This window comes from Enoplosus armatus, chromosome 13 (assembly GCF_043641665.1).
Source record: "Enoplosus armatus isolate fEnoArm2 chromosome 13, fEnoArm2.hap1, whole genome shotgun sequence".
In the NCBI taxonomy this organism is placed as follows: Eukaryota; Metazoa; Chordata; class Actinopteri; order Centrarchiformes; family Enoplosidae; genus Enoplosus; species Enoplosus armatus.
In genome coordinates this window covers 10,343,387-10,359,613 of record NC_092192.1, presented here as the reverse complement: position 1 = coordinate 10,359,613, position 16,227 = coordinate 10,343,387, and the positions used below count along the sequence as shown (strand labels likewise).

Sequence of the window (16,227 nt, the reverse complement as noted above, 5' to 3'; positions counted from 1 at the left end):
GTACAGAAAATATAGAGTACAATCAAATGAAACTAGCTGTACCGAAAAAAGAAACAAAAACATGATTCCCGTCAACTTAATTATGTTATTAGTAGCTCTCCCATATCAACATAACCTTACAGGTAAACTAATAAAATATTAAACTAATAGCTATGGAATCATCCTTCTGAGAGTAACAAAATAAAGATTTGGTCATTTGGAGTGCAATGCCTCAGAAAATGACAAGAGGCTCTGCTTAGCTGTGTTTGCACATCAAACAGAGAAAACTATACCCATACATAAAGTCACACACACTCATACACTCTTCTCACACAAACAATTCACTCCCAAAACCCTTTAAATTATTCTCAGCTAGCCATAGAAATCATTTAGTAAAACAAATGTATCTAATCCATGTCTAATGTAAAGGTGGCTATTTTGGAGTACGCAGTTTGTGAGGCGCATGAGACCCTCGCTCCAAGAGACCACCAAGTGAGTTGCAGGGTGAAAAATGTTTGCTGGCAAAAATACTTTGTAATTAAAGGTACGTTGCTGGGTCATCCCACAAAAATCTGCGGTGTGCCACTGCCTTAAACATGGAAGAAATTTAGAGGATTGTGATGTTCAGTCTTGTAGATGGTGACCATTGTTTACCCTCTTTCCCACAGCCAGGTGGAAAATACTCTTTAAAAAAACATTATTCTGTACTATCCATACACGGTGTCAGGCTGAAGTAGAATAGACAGAATGGATCTATGTGGATCAGAAAGCAACGTCATGAAGTCAAGTGTCCTACAACAGCATGTCTGAGATAAAGACATACACAGAAATTATCAGTGAATAGCACTCTGAATACAATACTGACTGACCCTTTCATCAGGGATAAATGTGACAGAGGCATCCAAAATGGAAGGTAGTTTATTGTAATATAAAGAGCCCAACAGTATGTTAGGGATATTTGTTCTGAGCTGTCTTTTAAAAAGCAACTAAACTTTAGGTGCCCTACTGTATGTCGTGTTACTGTGAACTGCTAAACGCCTGATAAGAAGAGGAAAGGGGAGACAAAGAAGATTTAATATCCAATTCATCCACCCTCATACGGCTCAAGAATAAGCACGACTCAACGCATACACCCAGCCTGCCCTCTGCTGGAGGACCAGAGTAGTGAATCAGTCTCCTCCAGATACTGTAACTGTTATGTTTGCGCAAGGAGCGAGAGGAAGTAATAGAGTCAGCCCCTGGCAACTATATAATGGCTTAAATTTTGAGATTGAATTTGGTTGAAATTATATAAAACATGTACAATTTCTCAGGCTACAACGCAGAATTAAAGCAGCAATGCCATTTTCCGTGCGAGTTAAACCTACTGATTGAATTCTCTGTGCAGTGACGGAGAAAAAACTTTTTGCAATGAAGGGGGATATACTGTAGTTCAAATATAAAACAGGTAAAGAGGAGGATCCTTTCCCCACAGGAAAGTAATGACTAGAGGCTGTGGGTTGACACCTTCCCTGCTCTTCAGGTGTCTTCTATGTGACGTAATTTCACACATCAGATTACCACTGATGCACCAGTGGGCGCTCCCCCCGACCGCCAAGATCATGGTGAACGATCACTGGTGCCAGCTCGCCAACGAGAGCGGAAACAGAAAGAGAAACATGCAAGTTTGTCTTCAAGTACAGCAGTCCTTCTGTAGTTCACACTCTCATAATGTCACATGCGCGCGCGCGCACACACACACACACACACACACACACACACGCACACACACACACACACTTGAACCCTTTCATTTCCCAAAACTGCCAAAGTTAGCGAAGGCATCTTGTTTGGGTGGAACAATGGCTGGGGTGATGGAGTGCGTGAGGCCCATCCCTACTCCTGGCACTCCCATGCCAGCCATACCACTCATCATCACTGGAGCGGCCATGCCCATATTCATGCTCATGTTCATTCCCATCATGCCTTGGTTTATGGGAACACCCCCTATCCCCACGGTACCCGTGGTCATTGAGGGGGGCATGCCCATCGTCATGGCATTGCCTGCCATCATGGGATTGGCTGGTGGTCTAATGGGTGTCACGTGGGGTGGGGAGCTGAGGTTCAGTCCTCCAAAGTTCTGGGCCAACAGGTTGACGGGAGGCACTCCTGCACAGACACATATGGGCAGGGAGGACTTAATGCACTTTGTTTAACCACTTGAGTTATAGAGCCTTATAACAAGCAATAGGTAGGTCATTTTTGTCAGATAATAACACTAACCAGTCTAATAAAACAATGAATATTCAAATCACTATATTACTTTATTAATTAGATGTGTGCATTTGTGACAACATAAATCCATAACAGGGTTTCTGCCAAGTTAAATTTAAGACTTTTTAAAGACATTTTAATAACACAAAGAATGCAATTGAATACGTGTTTCACGGTCATACCAGCTAAAGTATGAAAGATATCAATAAAATAATATATGGATAATATGGCCTAGAATTATTTACAAAGTCCATAAATTTATGGAAATGTATATGACATTTTTGTCAGTATTTCCCAGCTGTATATATCAATAATTCCTAATAATATCCTTAATTAATCATTAAACATGACCTGGATATGCAGGAGAAAATGGATGGACGCACGGATAAACCAATAAAAAATAGCAAATTAATTTTTTGTTCACACATGAATTTTATATAAGCAAATATTTTATAACTGTATTTATAACTAATTAATGTTGGACTTAAGTTCTAAGTTTTTCAACACCTGCAGACTCCCTACATAATAATGATTTGTTTTCCTTTTTTAAATCCACATGCAGTGTGAAATGCACACACACCTTGTTGCTGGATGATGTTGTTGAGTGTGGGCTGTGTCTTAGTGGGATTGAGGCCTGCTGATAGGAAGTCCAGGCTGATGTTGACGGAGGGGTCAGACCAGGTCGACCCTAACGATCCTTGACCCCCAACACCAACCTTCTGCTGTTGTCCTATAGGCTGCTGAGATGTCATGCCTCCCAAGCTCTGAAATAAATTAAATATATAATATTTTGCACTTTGATAAATACAATTATAATAAGATTATAGTTATGTAAATCATATACAACCGGATGCATTATCCTCACCCCCAGCCCTCCCTCCCTCCCTCAGTTTGGTCCCCCCCAAAGTCTGAGTGAGGATTTTGCCTCTGCTCAAACTGGATTCTAACATTTTATATTTATTGAAAATTGGAAAAAAAAAATCATTCTGTAAGGGTACATTGACATACATTTTTGATTAAGTACCTTTCACATTTTTATTGCACTATTTATTTAGATTATTAATCAGACTAGGTACTACACATTGGAAGCTTCCGCGCTATTCTTTCAGTGAAATTCATTATTTAATTTTTAGGTTTTCTTACCATTTGAGACAAACTAGGCCTTCCTGTGATGTGTACCATACATACCTGTTGAGAGCGAGAAAGGGGCATGGTGGGCATAGCAACAGATGCTCCAGGCGTCGCCCCTCCCAGAGAGAAAGTCATGCTCTGAGAGGCGCTCAGTGTTGTATGTGGATTAGTTAGTTGATGGTTGACTCCACCCATCAGGTCAAAGAGCTCGGCAGAAGGTGGGACGAGGGCGGGATTAGAAGCCGGGGCTGTTGGTGACTGGACGCTGCCAAACAGGTCAGTGACGGGCTGGGAGGGACCAGAACTAGATGAAGCAGGTGGATTGGCCGAGAAGGCATTCCAGTCTCCAAATTCTCCATTTCCATTGGATGATGCAGCAGCTGCCACAAGAGAGTAGTGATAGTTTAGTTGTGATTGTAACATTCATCTTGGATTTTGACAGAAACTGCCCCCCTCCTTCACTGTCAGAATTTTACATTCATTTTCTATATATCCACCATAAAAAAATCTAACTACACTAAGAAACGTATGAAAACATGGCTGTTTTGTCATGGTGGACCTCATCTGAACTTGTTCAAAGAGAGTATATTTCAGCAATTAGGGGTGCTTTCACACCTAACCTGTTGACCTGAACCCTGGCGCGGACCAAACAACCAGAACAAGACCACTTGAAAAGGAGAGTCTTGTAGTCTCTGTATTCGAAACCGCCTACTATAATAGCAGTATGTACTGATTTGGCCAAAATGTATCATGTAGTATGCAAACAAAAGCAAAATATGCAGTATGTCAAAAACACCCGTTTCTGAACAAACTTGAGTTGTGAAATTAGCAACCCAGTTACTGAATCTTCACTCATATTAAATCTACAAGGCCAAATTTAAAAGTTTGTTTCCGACTTTCGTAAGGCAGGGGCTTAATACCTGCATGATTATTACTACCACTTTCCAAAACGGAAGCTGGCTAAGCCTGGCCGGACATACTGCAAAATAAATTGATTTGACAGTTTCATACTGCATACCACTATGAAAAGCAGTATGCTGTATGTACTGCATACTGCATTTGTCGATAGCATGTAGTAGGCGGTTTCGAATACAGCCTTGGTCTGCTTCCCAGCGAACTCTGATGAAGTTTGTTTGTGGTGATTTTTTTTTATTGTGGGTATGTGATTTTAGCATAATCAAAAGCTTAACTACCATTAAACCCATCTGCTGATTGTGAGCTGTTCAGGAAGCAATCTTACAATTGATCTTTATAAGCGATTTATTTATTTATGTAAATCATGTGAGTCCCGGGACTTTCCCTGATCGATCTGACGCTTAAGCGCAGATAAAACTACGGTCTGTTGTGCTTGTATCCTACTCCGTGTACTTTGGCAGTTCATTAAGACCATTCAAAAGTGTGTGACATAGCCATCCCACAGTAATACCTCCCAGAATATTGCTGCACAAAGACTGTACCAGTTTGTCATTATTCAGAACATATGGTCGATTTGCAGTCTAATAATACTAATAATGCTTATAATCAGTTATTTCTTTATGAGCTCTTTGTGACACCAGACAACATTAATATACACATTAGGAGCATTAAAGTGCAGCATGTCCTGCTGTCAGTCACCGGAATTTGATTTCTCCACATGTGCTGATGATGCAGAATGACAGTCGCCAAAACTGTCCAACCAAGTTACCTGTCAGTCTGTATGTTTACGCCTCTTGGTTCATTTGTAAAAAGCCAGTGTGAACACAAACCCAAAATGCAGCAATGTATCATTTTTACAGGTGTGAAAGCACCCTGAGATTACTACAGGAAGAGCTGAGAAAGGAAGTTTACCAGAGGAGGCTGGGAGGCTGGCAGAGGCAGCAGGAGAGGAGAAGTCGGCAAAGCCACCAATGAGGTCTGAACTGCCACCTGGACGGATGGACACGCATGTGTTCATACATACACAACTCAAAACCACGTTCCCAAATTTTAAAACCACCTTCATTTCACCTTAATTTCTTCTTTATCTTTGTGTGTGTAAAACTTTGTAGTTACCTGTGCTCTGATTGGATGAAGGGTCAATCACTAGCAGGTCAGCAAGACCGCCACTGGAAGACTGCCTGACTGTTGACTAAAGACAGAAGTAGAGAGACACGGTGATTAAACATGTACTACTGAAAAAGTCTCACATTTGGAAAAGCATCTGTGTAAGTACCTTCTCCTCTGGGCTGTTGTCTCCAGTGTAGTGGGCTGCAGCACCCAGGTCCAGAGTCTTGCTGCTTGTTGCTCCGCTGCGTTTCCGTGTGGTGGTTGTTGTGGTTTCTGTTGCTTGTGTGATCTGGATGCTCTTCGTTGTGACTGTTTCCTCCTCATCTTTGAACTCAACAGTTTCCTGCCTTCCGTTTCTCGATGTTCGGTCCTCCTCGTTGTCACTTGGCAACCAGACGAAGGATGCATGAGAAGCCGACTTTGCTATTGACGGTTTTGTTAATTTGCAATTATTGTAAGTCTGTTTGTTTTGTGAAGTAATGGATAATCCAATACACAATGGTTTAAAGATTTCAAACACATGACGCATTATTTTATTTTTGTTGAGAAAGAAGCCCACTATGTGCAACCAAGGAAGCGTGTAGTAACTTTAATATACACCCTCTGACCATTTTAAAAGAAGCATTCCTTTAGACGTTTTATAAACGTGCATAAGTGTGCATGTGGACATCGTCCGTATGTACCTACCTGATTCTGTCGGGTGAGTCGTCTCGTTCCTTCTTTCTGAACTTGTTGAGTGTGTCGTCGATGGTGCTTCCTATCTTGTCACTGATCTCTCCGAGCTTCTCACTAAAGGGGAAAGCTCCTCTGCTCTTATCCCAGTCCTCATCCCACTTACTGCGGTCCAACTCATTAGCTGGAGGGAAGACAGAAAAGGACAGAGAGAGACTTTGTTAACTTGTAGTTTCACAGGCATCAACCAAAGGACATATACAGTCTGTCATACTGGTATAAAACTCCTAATTTCAGCGCAGTGCAGCGGCACAATTGATTATCTATAATAAATATTGATTTAATTTTGGATTGATGAATAATTACAATTAAAGTGTAATTACAATAAAAAAAATGTATTATCAAATCAATTAATTTCTGTCAATCTACTAAACGTTTCAGCTTTGAATAATAATCCCTTATCAATAAAGGGCTTGGTAAAAAGCACAACACTGATTAAAAATATATTTTTTGGAAATATTTAAATGAACAGAGATTGGAAATAAGATCTATTTATTGATCTAGTGACTTCAACTTGCTGAAGTGGTGGAACAACGAGCATCTGCAAAGCAGTCCCCTCAAATTTTACTTTACTGGATCAATAAGAGTTTTATTCTAGTGCTGAAGCAATACATCATTTGGCATAAATGTGATCCATAACTGTTTTGACAATTAATTAATCCTTTAATCCATTTATCAATTAAAAACACTTAATGTGAAAATGCTGTTCTGTGTTTCATATCATTGTATGGCATTGAAGACATCTCTTTGGGCTCTTGAGATTTGCTAGTTTCATTTAGACATTTATAGAGTTAGAGATTAATCAACTCATCAATAAACCAATATTTCAAATTCATTGTCAGTACAGGAATGATATCCTTCCTCCAGTGCATTTTAATTCCTATGGGTTTGGATAGCGGAAGTTATATTATCATTTTAATCTACATCTGATTTGAGCTGTTGAAGGAGATATAGTAAATTATTTACCATTCTTAATGCTTCCTCCTCCTCCTCCTCCTCCTCCTCCTCCTCCTCCCATACTGTCAGAGGAGACTCCAATGTATTTATCTTTGTTCTTCTTGGCTTTCTTCCTCTCCTCTCTCAGTCTGTCATCGTCCTGGACGAATTCCACCATCTCCTTCACCTTCTGACGCACATTGATGCCCTGATCCTTTCCATTCTCATCTGGACAGACACAAAAAGACAGAAGACTAAAACCGGAGGACTACATACCCTTTCTATTTTGATCTTTCTGATAGCGTCTAAATTGCACACAAGATATCTCAACTTTACATCAAAATAAAGGAGAAGAAGAAGAAAAAATGTAACCAATTAAGAGGGAGCTCATTTTTATTTAGAGACTCACCAATGAAGTGGTAGTTTTCTAGAGATCGCAGGTCGTAGATGTGTTCTCTGGCACTGGTGACGACTCGTTCGGACCCATTCCTGATCAGATAGGCCAGCAGCAGTAAAGCCTTGCATAGTAAGATAGAGATAAAGAGAGATGGAGTGAGAAACATGATAAGAGAATTAAATATTGGGGGGGTAGTCAGCATCGCTCAGTGAGAAATAATCTCAAAAGTGAAGTGTATTTTTCCTTCCTACATTTTCCCTGCCCTGAGTCATGTCCCCTCTCTTGAACTCAGCCTCTCTAAAAAATCCAAACTCATTCTTCCTTGGCTCTTGCATAATTTATAATCTTTGCAAATCAGTCTTATATCAGTCACATATTCCTCTGAGGACACAAGAATGTAGTTGAGATGTACTGCTCTGATCTTTGCACTATTCATATACAGGATTCAGGGAGGATTAAGGAAGGAAGCAGGAAACTGCTTCAATACAGCAGAGAATAAAACTGATATGCTGCTCCTTCTGAAATCACTGCACCGCACAAGTACGATCACACAGGCGCAAAGAAGCACTGAGACTCAGCTTTAACAAATCCTACAGAACCGAGCTGCACAGCACAACACGACACAGATACAACACCTGGGAAACAACCAAGCCGCCTGCCAACCAGAGTGTAACCATACCTTGTAGACTCGTCTCCAGTTCTTCTTGTTGTCTTTCAGCATCCTTGTCCACAGCATGTTCATCACCTCTGGAAACTGCTCATACATAAAGGTAGATCTGCACACACAATGAAAGATATTGTAGTGCTGGGAAAACCCATGCAGGCAAACCAAAGCAGAATCAGGTCTAGTGAACAGAGCCTGTGGAGAATTAGCCTTATTTGTCTTTAACAGAACTAATTTCTCCTTAATAAAACACCTTGTGTGAATGTGTGTAATGACACAATATAGTTAATCTGCTAGTGCTACCTCAGTGATAACATGCATGCTTTTACTTGCACATCCAGTAACCATGTACAGTGCTGTGAAAAAGTATTTGCCCCCTTCCTGATTTCTTATATTTTTGCATATTTGTCACACTTAAATGTTTCAGATCATCAAACTAATTTTAATATTATACAAAGATAACCCAAGTAAATACAAAATGCAGTTTTTAAATGATGATTTCATTTTATTAAGGGAAAAAAGCTATCCAAACCTACCTGGCCCTACGTGAAAAAGTAATTGCCCCCCTTGTTAAATCATGAATTAACTGTGATTAACCACATTTGGTTGGAAAGCTGAGTTCAATTTCACTAGCCACACCCAGGCCTGATTACTGCCAGACCTGTTGAATCAAGAAATCACCTAAATAGAACCTGTCTGACAAAATGAAGCAAGCTGAAAGATCTCAAAAAGCAAAACATCATGCCGAGGTCTAAAGAAATTCAAGAACAGATGAGAAACAAAGTCATTGACATCTATCAGTCTAGAAAGGGTTACAAAGCCAAGCCAAGGCTTTGGGACTCCAGCGAACCACGGTGAGAGCCATTATCCACAAATGGAGAAAACTTGGAACAGTGGTTCCCAGGGGTGGCCGGCCTACCAAAATTACTCCAAGAGCGCATCGACGACTCATCCAGGAGGTCACAAAAGAACCAAGTACAACATCTAAAGAACTGCAGGACTCACTGGCCTCAGTTAAGGTCAGTGTCCATGATTCAACAATAAGAAAGAGACTGGGAAAAAATGGCATCCATGGGAGAGTTCCGAGGTGAAAACCACTGCTGACCAAAAAGAACACAAAGGCTTGTCTCACATTTGCCAAAAAAACATCCTGATGATCCCCAAGACTTTTGGGAAAATATTCTGTGGACTGACAAGACAAAAGTTGAACTTTTTGGAAGGTGTGCGTCCCGTTACATCTGGTGTAAAAGTAACACAGTATTTCATAAAAAGAACATCATACCAACAGTCAAACATGGTGGTGGTAGTGTGATGGTCTGGGGCTGCTTTGCTGCTTCAGGACCTGGACGACTTGCCGTAACTGATGGAACCATGAATTCTGCTCTTTACCAGAAAATCCTGAAGTAGACTGTCCGGCCATCAGTTAGAGACCTCAAGCTCAAGCGCACTTGGGTTATGCAGCAGGACAATGATCCAAAACACACTAGCAAGTCCACCTCTGAATGGCTTAAAAAAAACAAAATGAAGGTTTTGGAGTGGCCTAGTCAAAGTCCGGACTTAAATCCAATTGAGATGCTGTGGCACGACCTTAAACAGGCCGTTCATGCTCGAAAACCCTCCAATGTGGCTGAATTAAAACAATTCTGCAAACAAGAGTGGGCCAAACTTCCTCCACAGCGATGTAAAAGACTCATTGCCAGTTATCGCAAACGCTTGATTGCAGTCGTTGCCGCCAAGGGTGGCACAACCAGTTATTAGGTCTAGGGGGCAATTACTTTTTCACATAGGGCCAGGTAGGTTTGGATAGCTTTTTTCCCTTAACAAAATGAAATCATCATTTAAAAACTGCATTTTGTATTTACTCTGGTTATCTCTGTCTAATATTAACATTTGTCTGATGATCTGAAACATTTAAGCGTGACAAATATGCAAAAAAATAAGAAATCAGGAAGGGGGCAAATACTTTTTCACAGCACTGTACATGTGTTTGTGTTGCACATACTTGGCTATTTCTCCCATCAGCTGTCCGGAGGGTCCCCAGGGATCGTCATTGGTGGCCTCTCTCACCTTGGACTCGATCTCTGAGTAGTTCATCACCACATTGGTGCTGTTGACGAAAACATGTATTTCTTCATAAATTAGATCCAAATACAGACAATTTAAAACCCGCACATTGACATATTTACACATTAGAACAAAACACAAATACAGTGAGGGCAACTATTAAATGACAAACGATGTCTCGAGCTAGTAGAGCGTCATTATCATATCTAACCTCTACATATCACAGATGTCAACCTGGTGCTACACATGGCAACGCCTAACTCATGTGGCGCACACACACACACACACACACACACACCCACACACACACACGCTTAAAAACGACTGTGGAAAATAGGATTATCACAACAAATGGCTATATTCATGCCTGTGTCATTCACACAACACACAATGAAATAGAGTAAGACAAGGAGAATCTCAGTTCACTGAATAATGAATGGCAGCTTTCTAAAAGCCTGTGTCCTGACCACTGCACCTCAGAGGGCTGACGTGCGTGCACACAGACACACACAAGCATAATGTGTAAGAAAATATTCAGCTGTTCGAGACACAAAGGGAGAAGAGTCAGTGTGTGCATGGGAGTGAGGTGAGCATGGTGTGTATGCGTGTGTGTACACAGCAACGAGGTAAACACAGCCAAACCTCCCCATAAGCAATGTCTGCTTCCTGTCTTCTTTGTTTTTGTGGGCTCACCTGCTGCTGTGTGCTTTTCCTGTGTGTGTTGCATGTCCTGATGGGCATGGCTTGCTCTACAGAGCCCTTTCAAAAAACACAGTGAAAGCACTGCAACTTAAAACACACCTCTCCCTCTCCTTTCCACCACAACTGTTTCTTATCTATTGTTTCTTCAGCCAGTCATTCCTTCCTCCTTCTTCAAACTTCATTTTCTACCCTGTTTTATCTCCTGCTCCTCCCAATTTTCAATCCTATCATCACTTCTTTATTCCACAGCAGTTTCTCTCTTTTCCTACCTTTCCACTCCATCTCTTTCTCCTCGGAGCTCTGCCACCCTGCCAGCTAAAGGAATAAGAGGCATCTGTACATTACAGGAGCTGCCTTTGACTGTGTTATTGTCAGCAGATAAGACAGACGCAGACAGCGAGAGCTCCATAATAGCGTGACTTTTAATCTGCAGGAAAAGCAAAGCTGCCGCTGCCAGCTCTGTTGAGGTAGATCAATAATAGAGGGTATTCATCATGCCCAGCCAGGCACAACCAACAGCTGATGGGAGCTGTTGTCTATTACTCTATCTAAAGCTCTGTTGAACTCTCCGTCTGTGCTACTTCGATATATTCCCTCTTCTTATCTCATTTCTTAGGTCTCTTCCCTCATCTTTCCTTTATGCAACTTTTTTCTTTCTACTTCACCTTTTTCCTTATCACATTTTTGATATAATTGGTCCATTAAAAGGTGGAGCCAAACAGAGAACGCAGTGTCTCAAACTGTGAGCAGACAGTCAAAGTGAAATACGACATTTACATGTTAGCATGCTCACTGTGACTTTTGTTCGCACAATGCTTTTGTTTATAGAACTGAAAATGTAAATGTGGAAATTAAAGATGTAATGTGGAATATAAAAAAATTTCATTGTTGCTTGGATACAATTAAGTACAGTACAGTATACATGCTAATACAGCACCTATACAGTATTTATCTAATAGTAGCCTGCATTTAACCTTGTTTGCAGGATTGCTATCAAAATGCAAGTACGCATGAACAACCCACAGAGAGCTGAAACCTCCAACTCTTAATTACCCACCTCATGTATGAAAACACAGTGAAAGATGAGGATAGAGAAAATATTAACAAAGAACACAACACTAACAGAATGAGATGGTGGCTGGCTGGTATGTTTTGAGTTAGAAAATACATTCCCTCGCCTCTTTATTAAATACACATATACAATCTAATGCAATTTGCCACATATTCTACATTTACGTTTAAATGTAAGTGTAAGTTTATAATGGTTTTAGTTTTAGTTAAAACTTTCCGAGGGGTGTTAATTCAACTATACCATATGTTAATTACTGAGGTTGTAGTTACTGGTGTTGTTGTACTGAACTGCATTATATTGAAATGTGTTTGTTATATTCTGCCACCCCCCCATATTTGTAAATGGGGTGGTAAAAACATTAGAAACACCTCTCAATATAATGCAGTCCAGTTTAACTCTACAGCAAACTAAAACCTCTATAATAAACATTTAGTTAAATTCAACACCTGTCTGACAATGTCAACGAAAACTGAACATTTTCATCATTGTAGTGGTAGAATTTATGGTCGAGCTGTTGGGTTGGATTGCATTAGATTTTACAGGTGTACCTATTAAAGTGACCACTAAGTGTATAATCCAAGGCACAAAATAAAAAAGACTTAATTTGGTTCATCATCAGTACTGTATGCACAAATTACATTCTGATAACAGGCATGTATTCTCCACAGAAAAGTATTTAAAAGAAATTAAGACTGAAATACAAACAAAAAACTTAATGACTTAACTTGCTATAGTAAAAACCTAAAATGTTACAGTAACCTGAACCGAAAATCTGAAAAAGAGAAACCCCAACAAAAAAAGAAACTCTTCTATAGTCGATGGAGGCCCTTCAAAAGTGCAACTCATGTGCTATTAAACTGAACACACTTTTCTCTGGTGTGAGGATGATCACATGAAACAAGGAGATGCACTGATCTGTAACACTATACTCGATATCAGTCCAATACTGGCCAAAGCACTGAATCATATATCTGAGAAAACAAACCATACGATACAAACTAGTTAGTAACAGCTTCTGTGTTATTTGAGGTGGGAAAAGATTCTGATTTATAATGTTATCGCAGATTTGAGGTTGTGGTATTGAAAATGAAAGCCAGTCCCACTTGAAACTTACTGTGACAGCGTTTAAGAGGAGTATATAAAAAGTTGATGGCAGACATACCTCTGACGTACTGGTGAGACTCACTGGTATTTCAAACAGAGCAAGTTATTTGGTTACCCTACAGAAAGAATAGTCTGAGAGCTAATAATGACTCTAATGTACTTAATAAATTCATATACAAATATGTTTTTGGATGAGGCTTGAGATTAGTTTGAACTGAACCTTCACTCCATCCTGTCATTGTATCTGTTTTTCACTTCTCTTATGCTTTTAATGCAATTGTGTTAATGTTGTTCTATGAATCATATGACAGTTTCCTTATACTTAAAAACTGATTTTGTTTTAGCTACCACAAACCTAGCCCTCCTGAGAGTGACATCATCCTCGTAAAAAGTTGCTCCCTTGATGATTAAATAAAAAGGGCCTGCTCCAAGAAGAAGGTTTACTCAGTCATCTCGACTAACTCTGCTGAGTTAAACCAGGAATGAGTCTTTTTGCATCACTGTATCCTCCAAAATGTTGTGTTTGGATTTTACTCAACAAAGTTATTCATATAATTCAGTCTGCCTCTGACAGACAGAACAGGAAGCTGTTGTCCTCCCTCCTCCTGTGTTACAATAAAATTACAATATACAGTATACTGCATTATTCTTGCAACAATAGATAATCACAAACAAGCAAGCATAGTCTATTGTTCAGACAAACAACACGAGTAGTAGTAGGTTGCAACACCAGCATTAGATACTACAGTCTGATCTGTTTGGCTGACAAGCTCTGTTGTCTAACTGTCGGGGACCATGGGGGCATGGGCCTCGTTAGACACTGCGAGACCTGGCCGGTAGCTAATAGGCAGGACATTTACATTCCACATACAATGATCTAAACACTAAGCTTGCGATCATTGTTGCTTAGCTTTCTACTCGGGATATAATGTTAGGTGAATGCAAAGTGGAGGTGGCGGGCATCACCATTGTGGGACAGGGCGTGATTCTGCAGCAGCACCATCAGAACAGTGGGTTTAGCAATGCTAGCGGAATTAGCTAACCGGATAGCTTTCGTGCTGAATCGGAAATAAATTAATTTGCAGTTTGCAATATTGTATTTTTCCTGGCCTGTAAGAACCAGCTTGGAAAAACGTACAATGGAAGACGCCATTGTAAAACACACATTTCTATTTATGCCACACGGATGAAGATTGGCAGCTAGCCAGCTAGTCGGAGCTAACAGCTGAGGGGCTATCGCCGTGACGTCACGGCCTGTATCCTCTCCTCTGTCAGCGATAAAAGCTGCTGATGCTGCCCGGCTAAAGCCGCCTAGCTAGCCGGTTAGCTTAGAAGCCACTTAACGGTTTAGCTAGTGCAAAACATCCACCTGCGTCTCGGTACTCACGCTTTGTCCACCAGCTCTCTGACTTTCCACATATTCAGCATCTCCGCACGGAACTGCGGGCTCGCCGCCTCGATTCTGCGTCGCCCCCGTGTCTCTACGCCCCACAAGACAGAGGTGGTATCCGGTTACCGACGACAACCCCCCCCCCCTACTCCTCGATGATCTCCGGTAGTACAGGCGGCCGCTGCGGTTATCGGACCGGCCCCAGTTGCTACGGAAACGTCTTTCTCTCTCTACGTCACTGAAACGTCGAGATGTGCCCTCGCTGGCTGACTAAATCATATGCGTAGTTAAGAGCAAAGCGCACAGGAAAGGAACTGACGGAGGAACAATGAGGCAACGAAGACGACACAATTGAATCTTTCTTGGTTTCTGTAGGAAGGTTGTTGAGTTCTACAAAACTGCTCCAGGAGCTGACAGTGCCTTACTCAAGGACACTTTTAAAACAGTTGTATGTCCCAGAGTTTGTCTCCATGATGCTCTTAAAGCTTATTTCTAGTATTATAATCAATATAATCAATAAAATAGAGTTTTCAGATATTTTGAGATATTTCAGTGTAGGGTTAGTTCGAATAATTAAAAAAAATCATTGTGGACAGAAAGTATTCCACAGGGGGACAGGTATGGGTGAACCTGACCTGGGTGTCTTATCACCAAGTGTGTGTTTTGTGTGTGATAGTGTAGAGTCAGTGTGTCTGTGCTAGTATCGTACTATTGTGCTCTGTTCTTGAAAGGCTTGCTTTTGTTTGAGGTAGCTTTGGTAAGTGCAGTATGTGTGTGTGTGTGTGTGTGTGTGTGTGTGTTTCTTTTGTGTGTGTTTGTGCGGAAAAATCATTGTTTGTCCTGATTTCTTCATTGTGAGTGGAAGACAGCAGTGTGTCCTCCTAAAGTATGCATCACACTGGGTTGTGTTGTGCGTATTCAACTCCATTCAGTTCACTCTGTGCAAAAGACATATTACACACTTATTTATGTTACATTTTGCTAACACAGCTTGGGTGTCTATAAGACTTTTCTAGTGCAACACTTATTTAGGACAGCTTAGTTTTTATTTTATTTCTTGATATTTAGTCTAAAGCGTCAACAAAAAAAACAAATATTTTTCAAGAGGGGATGAATTTTCAATAACGGCCACCCCACCCCCCAAACTTTGGTAGCATGATATTCAGACTGAATTGCCATTCCTTCTCCGAAAACAAGCAGCTGGCTGCAGAAAATGCTGCTCTGAGGGAGCAGACAGCCAGCGATAAGCTGCTGGATGAAAGGGACAGTTTAGTGTCAACTCTGTTTATGGCCAGAAATTACATGGACAACCTTTTTAAGATGTCAGAGTCCACAAGAGCCAATCAAAAACAGTTTGACACTGAGCGCAAGGAGGTGGACACAAAAATAAAAGAAAAAGAGGAAGAAGTCCGCTCCTTGAAGGAAAGCCTGCCAGCAAATGGCATGAAGAACTAAGAAGGTCAAAAAATCCTGGAATGCAGAGGTCAAGAAAGTTGGTGGTTTGTTAGGCAGGGGGACGTAGCTGCCGAGCTGAAAACTCTGCAGCAGGACTGTGAGAAGAAGGTGAGCCAGGTCATCCAGGAAAAGGATGACGTGATCACCAATGTCAGAACAGAAATGATAACACTGATAGTGGAAAATCTCTCCAAGATGAAAACAATAAAGACGGAGATCCACCAGAGTGAGACAGAGTGTAAAACAAAACACAAAGCTCTGGAGGATCGTCTCAGGTGTGAGCTGGCAGTGAAGGAGGAGAGTTTCAAGAAAACAGGAGCTGC

At 40.9% G+C, this 16,227-nt stretch overlaps 1 protein-coding gene across 1 annotated transcript; it reads right to left on the bottom strand.

Moving 5' to 3' along the window:
• Positions 1-1,768: 1,768 nt before the first annotated feature.
• Positions 1,769-14,487, bottom strand: LOC139295399 (clathrin interactor 1-like). Its single transcript, XM_070917593.1, has 12 exons — positions 14,447-14,487; positions 10,120-10,224; positions 8,133-8,229; positions 7,466-7,574; positions 7,087-7,284; positions 6,076-6,244; positions 5,555-5,771; positions 5,395-5,470; positions 5,191-5,268; positions 3,421-3,743; positions 2,813-2,996; positions 1,769-2,127 (listed from the first exon to the last, which is right to left on the bottom strand). Exons 1-12 carry the CDS (start codon positions 14,485-14,487, stop codon positions 1,769-1,771), a joined length of 1,956 nt encoding a protein of 651 aa, XP_070773694.1.
• Between the last annotated feature and the right edge of the window lie 1,740 nt (positions 14,488-16,227).

Bases quoted from the DNA above. Each gene is read 5' to 3' on its own strand.
- LOC139295399 (XM_070917593.1), bottom strand. From the start codon at position 14,487: ATGCTGAATATGTGGAAAGTCAGAGAGCTGGTGGACAAAGC. The intron at 7,285-7,465 runs GTGAGTCTCTAA...GTGTCTGTCCAG, and splicing joins AGAAAACTACCACTTCATTG to ATGAGAATGGAAAGGATCAG. The intron at 5,269-5,394 runs GTAACTACAAAG...CCATCCGTCCAG, and splicing joins TTCATCCAATCAGAGCACAG to GTGGCAGTTCAGACCTCATT.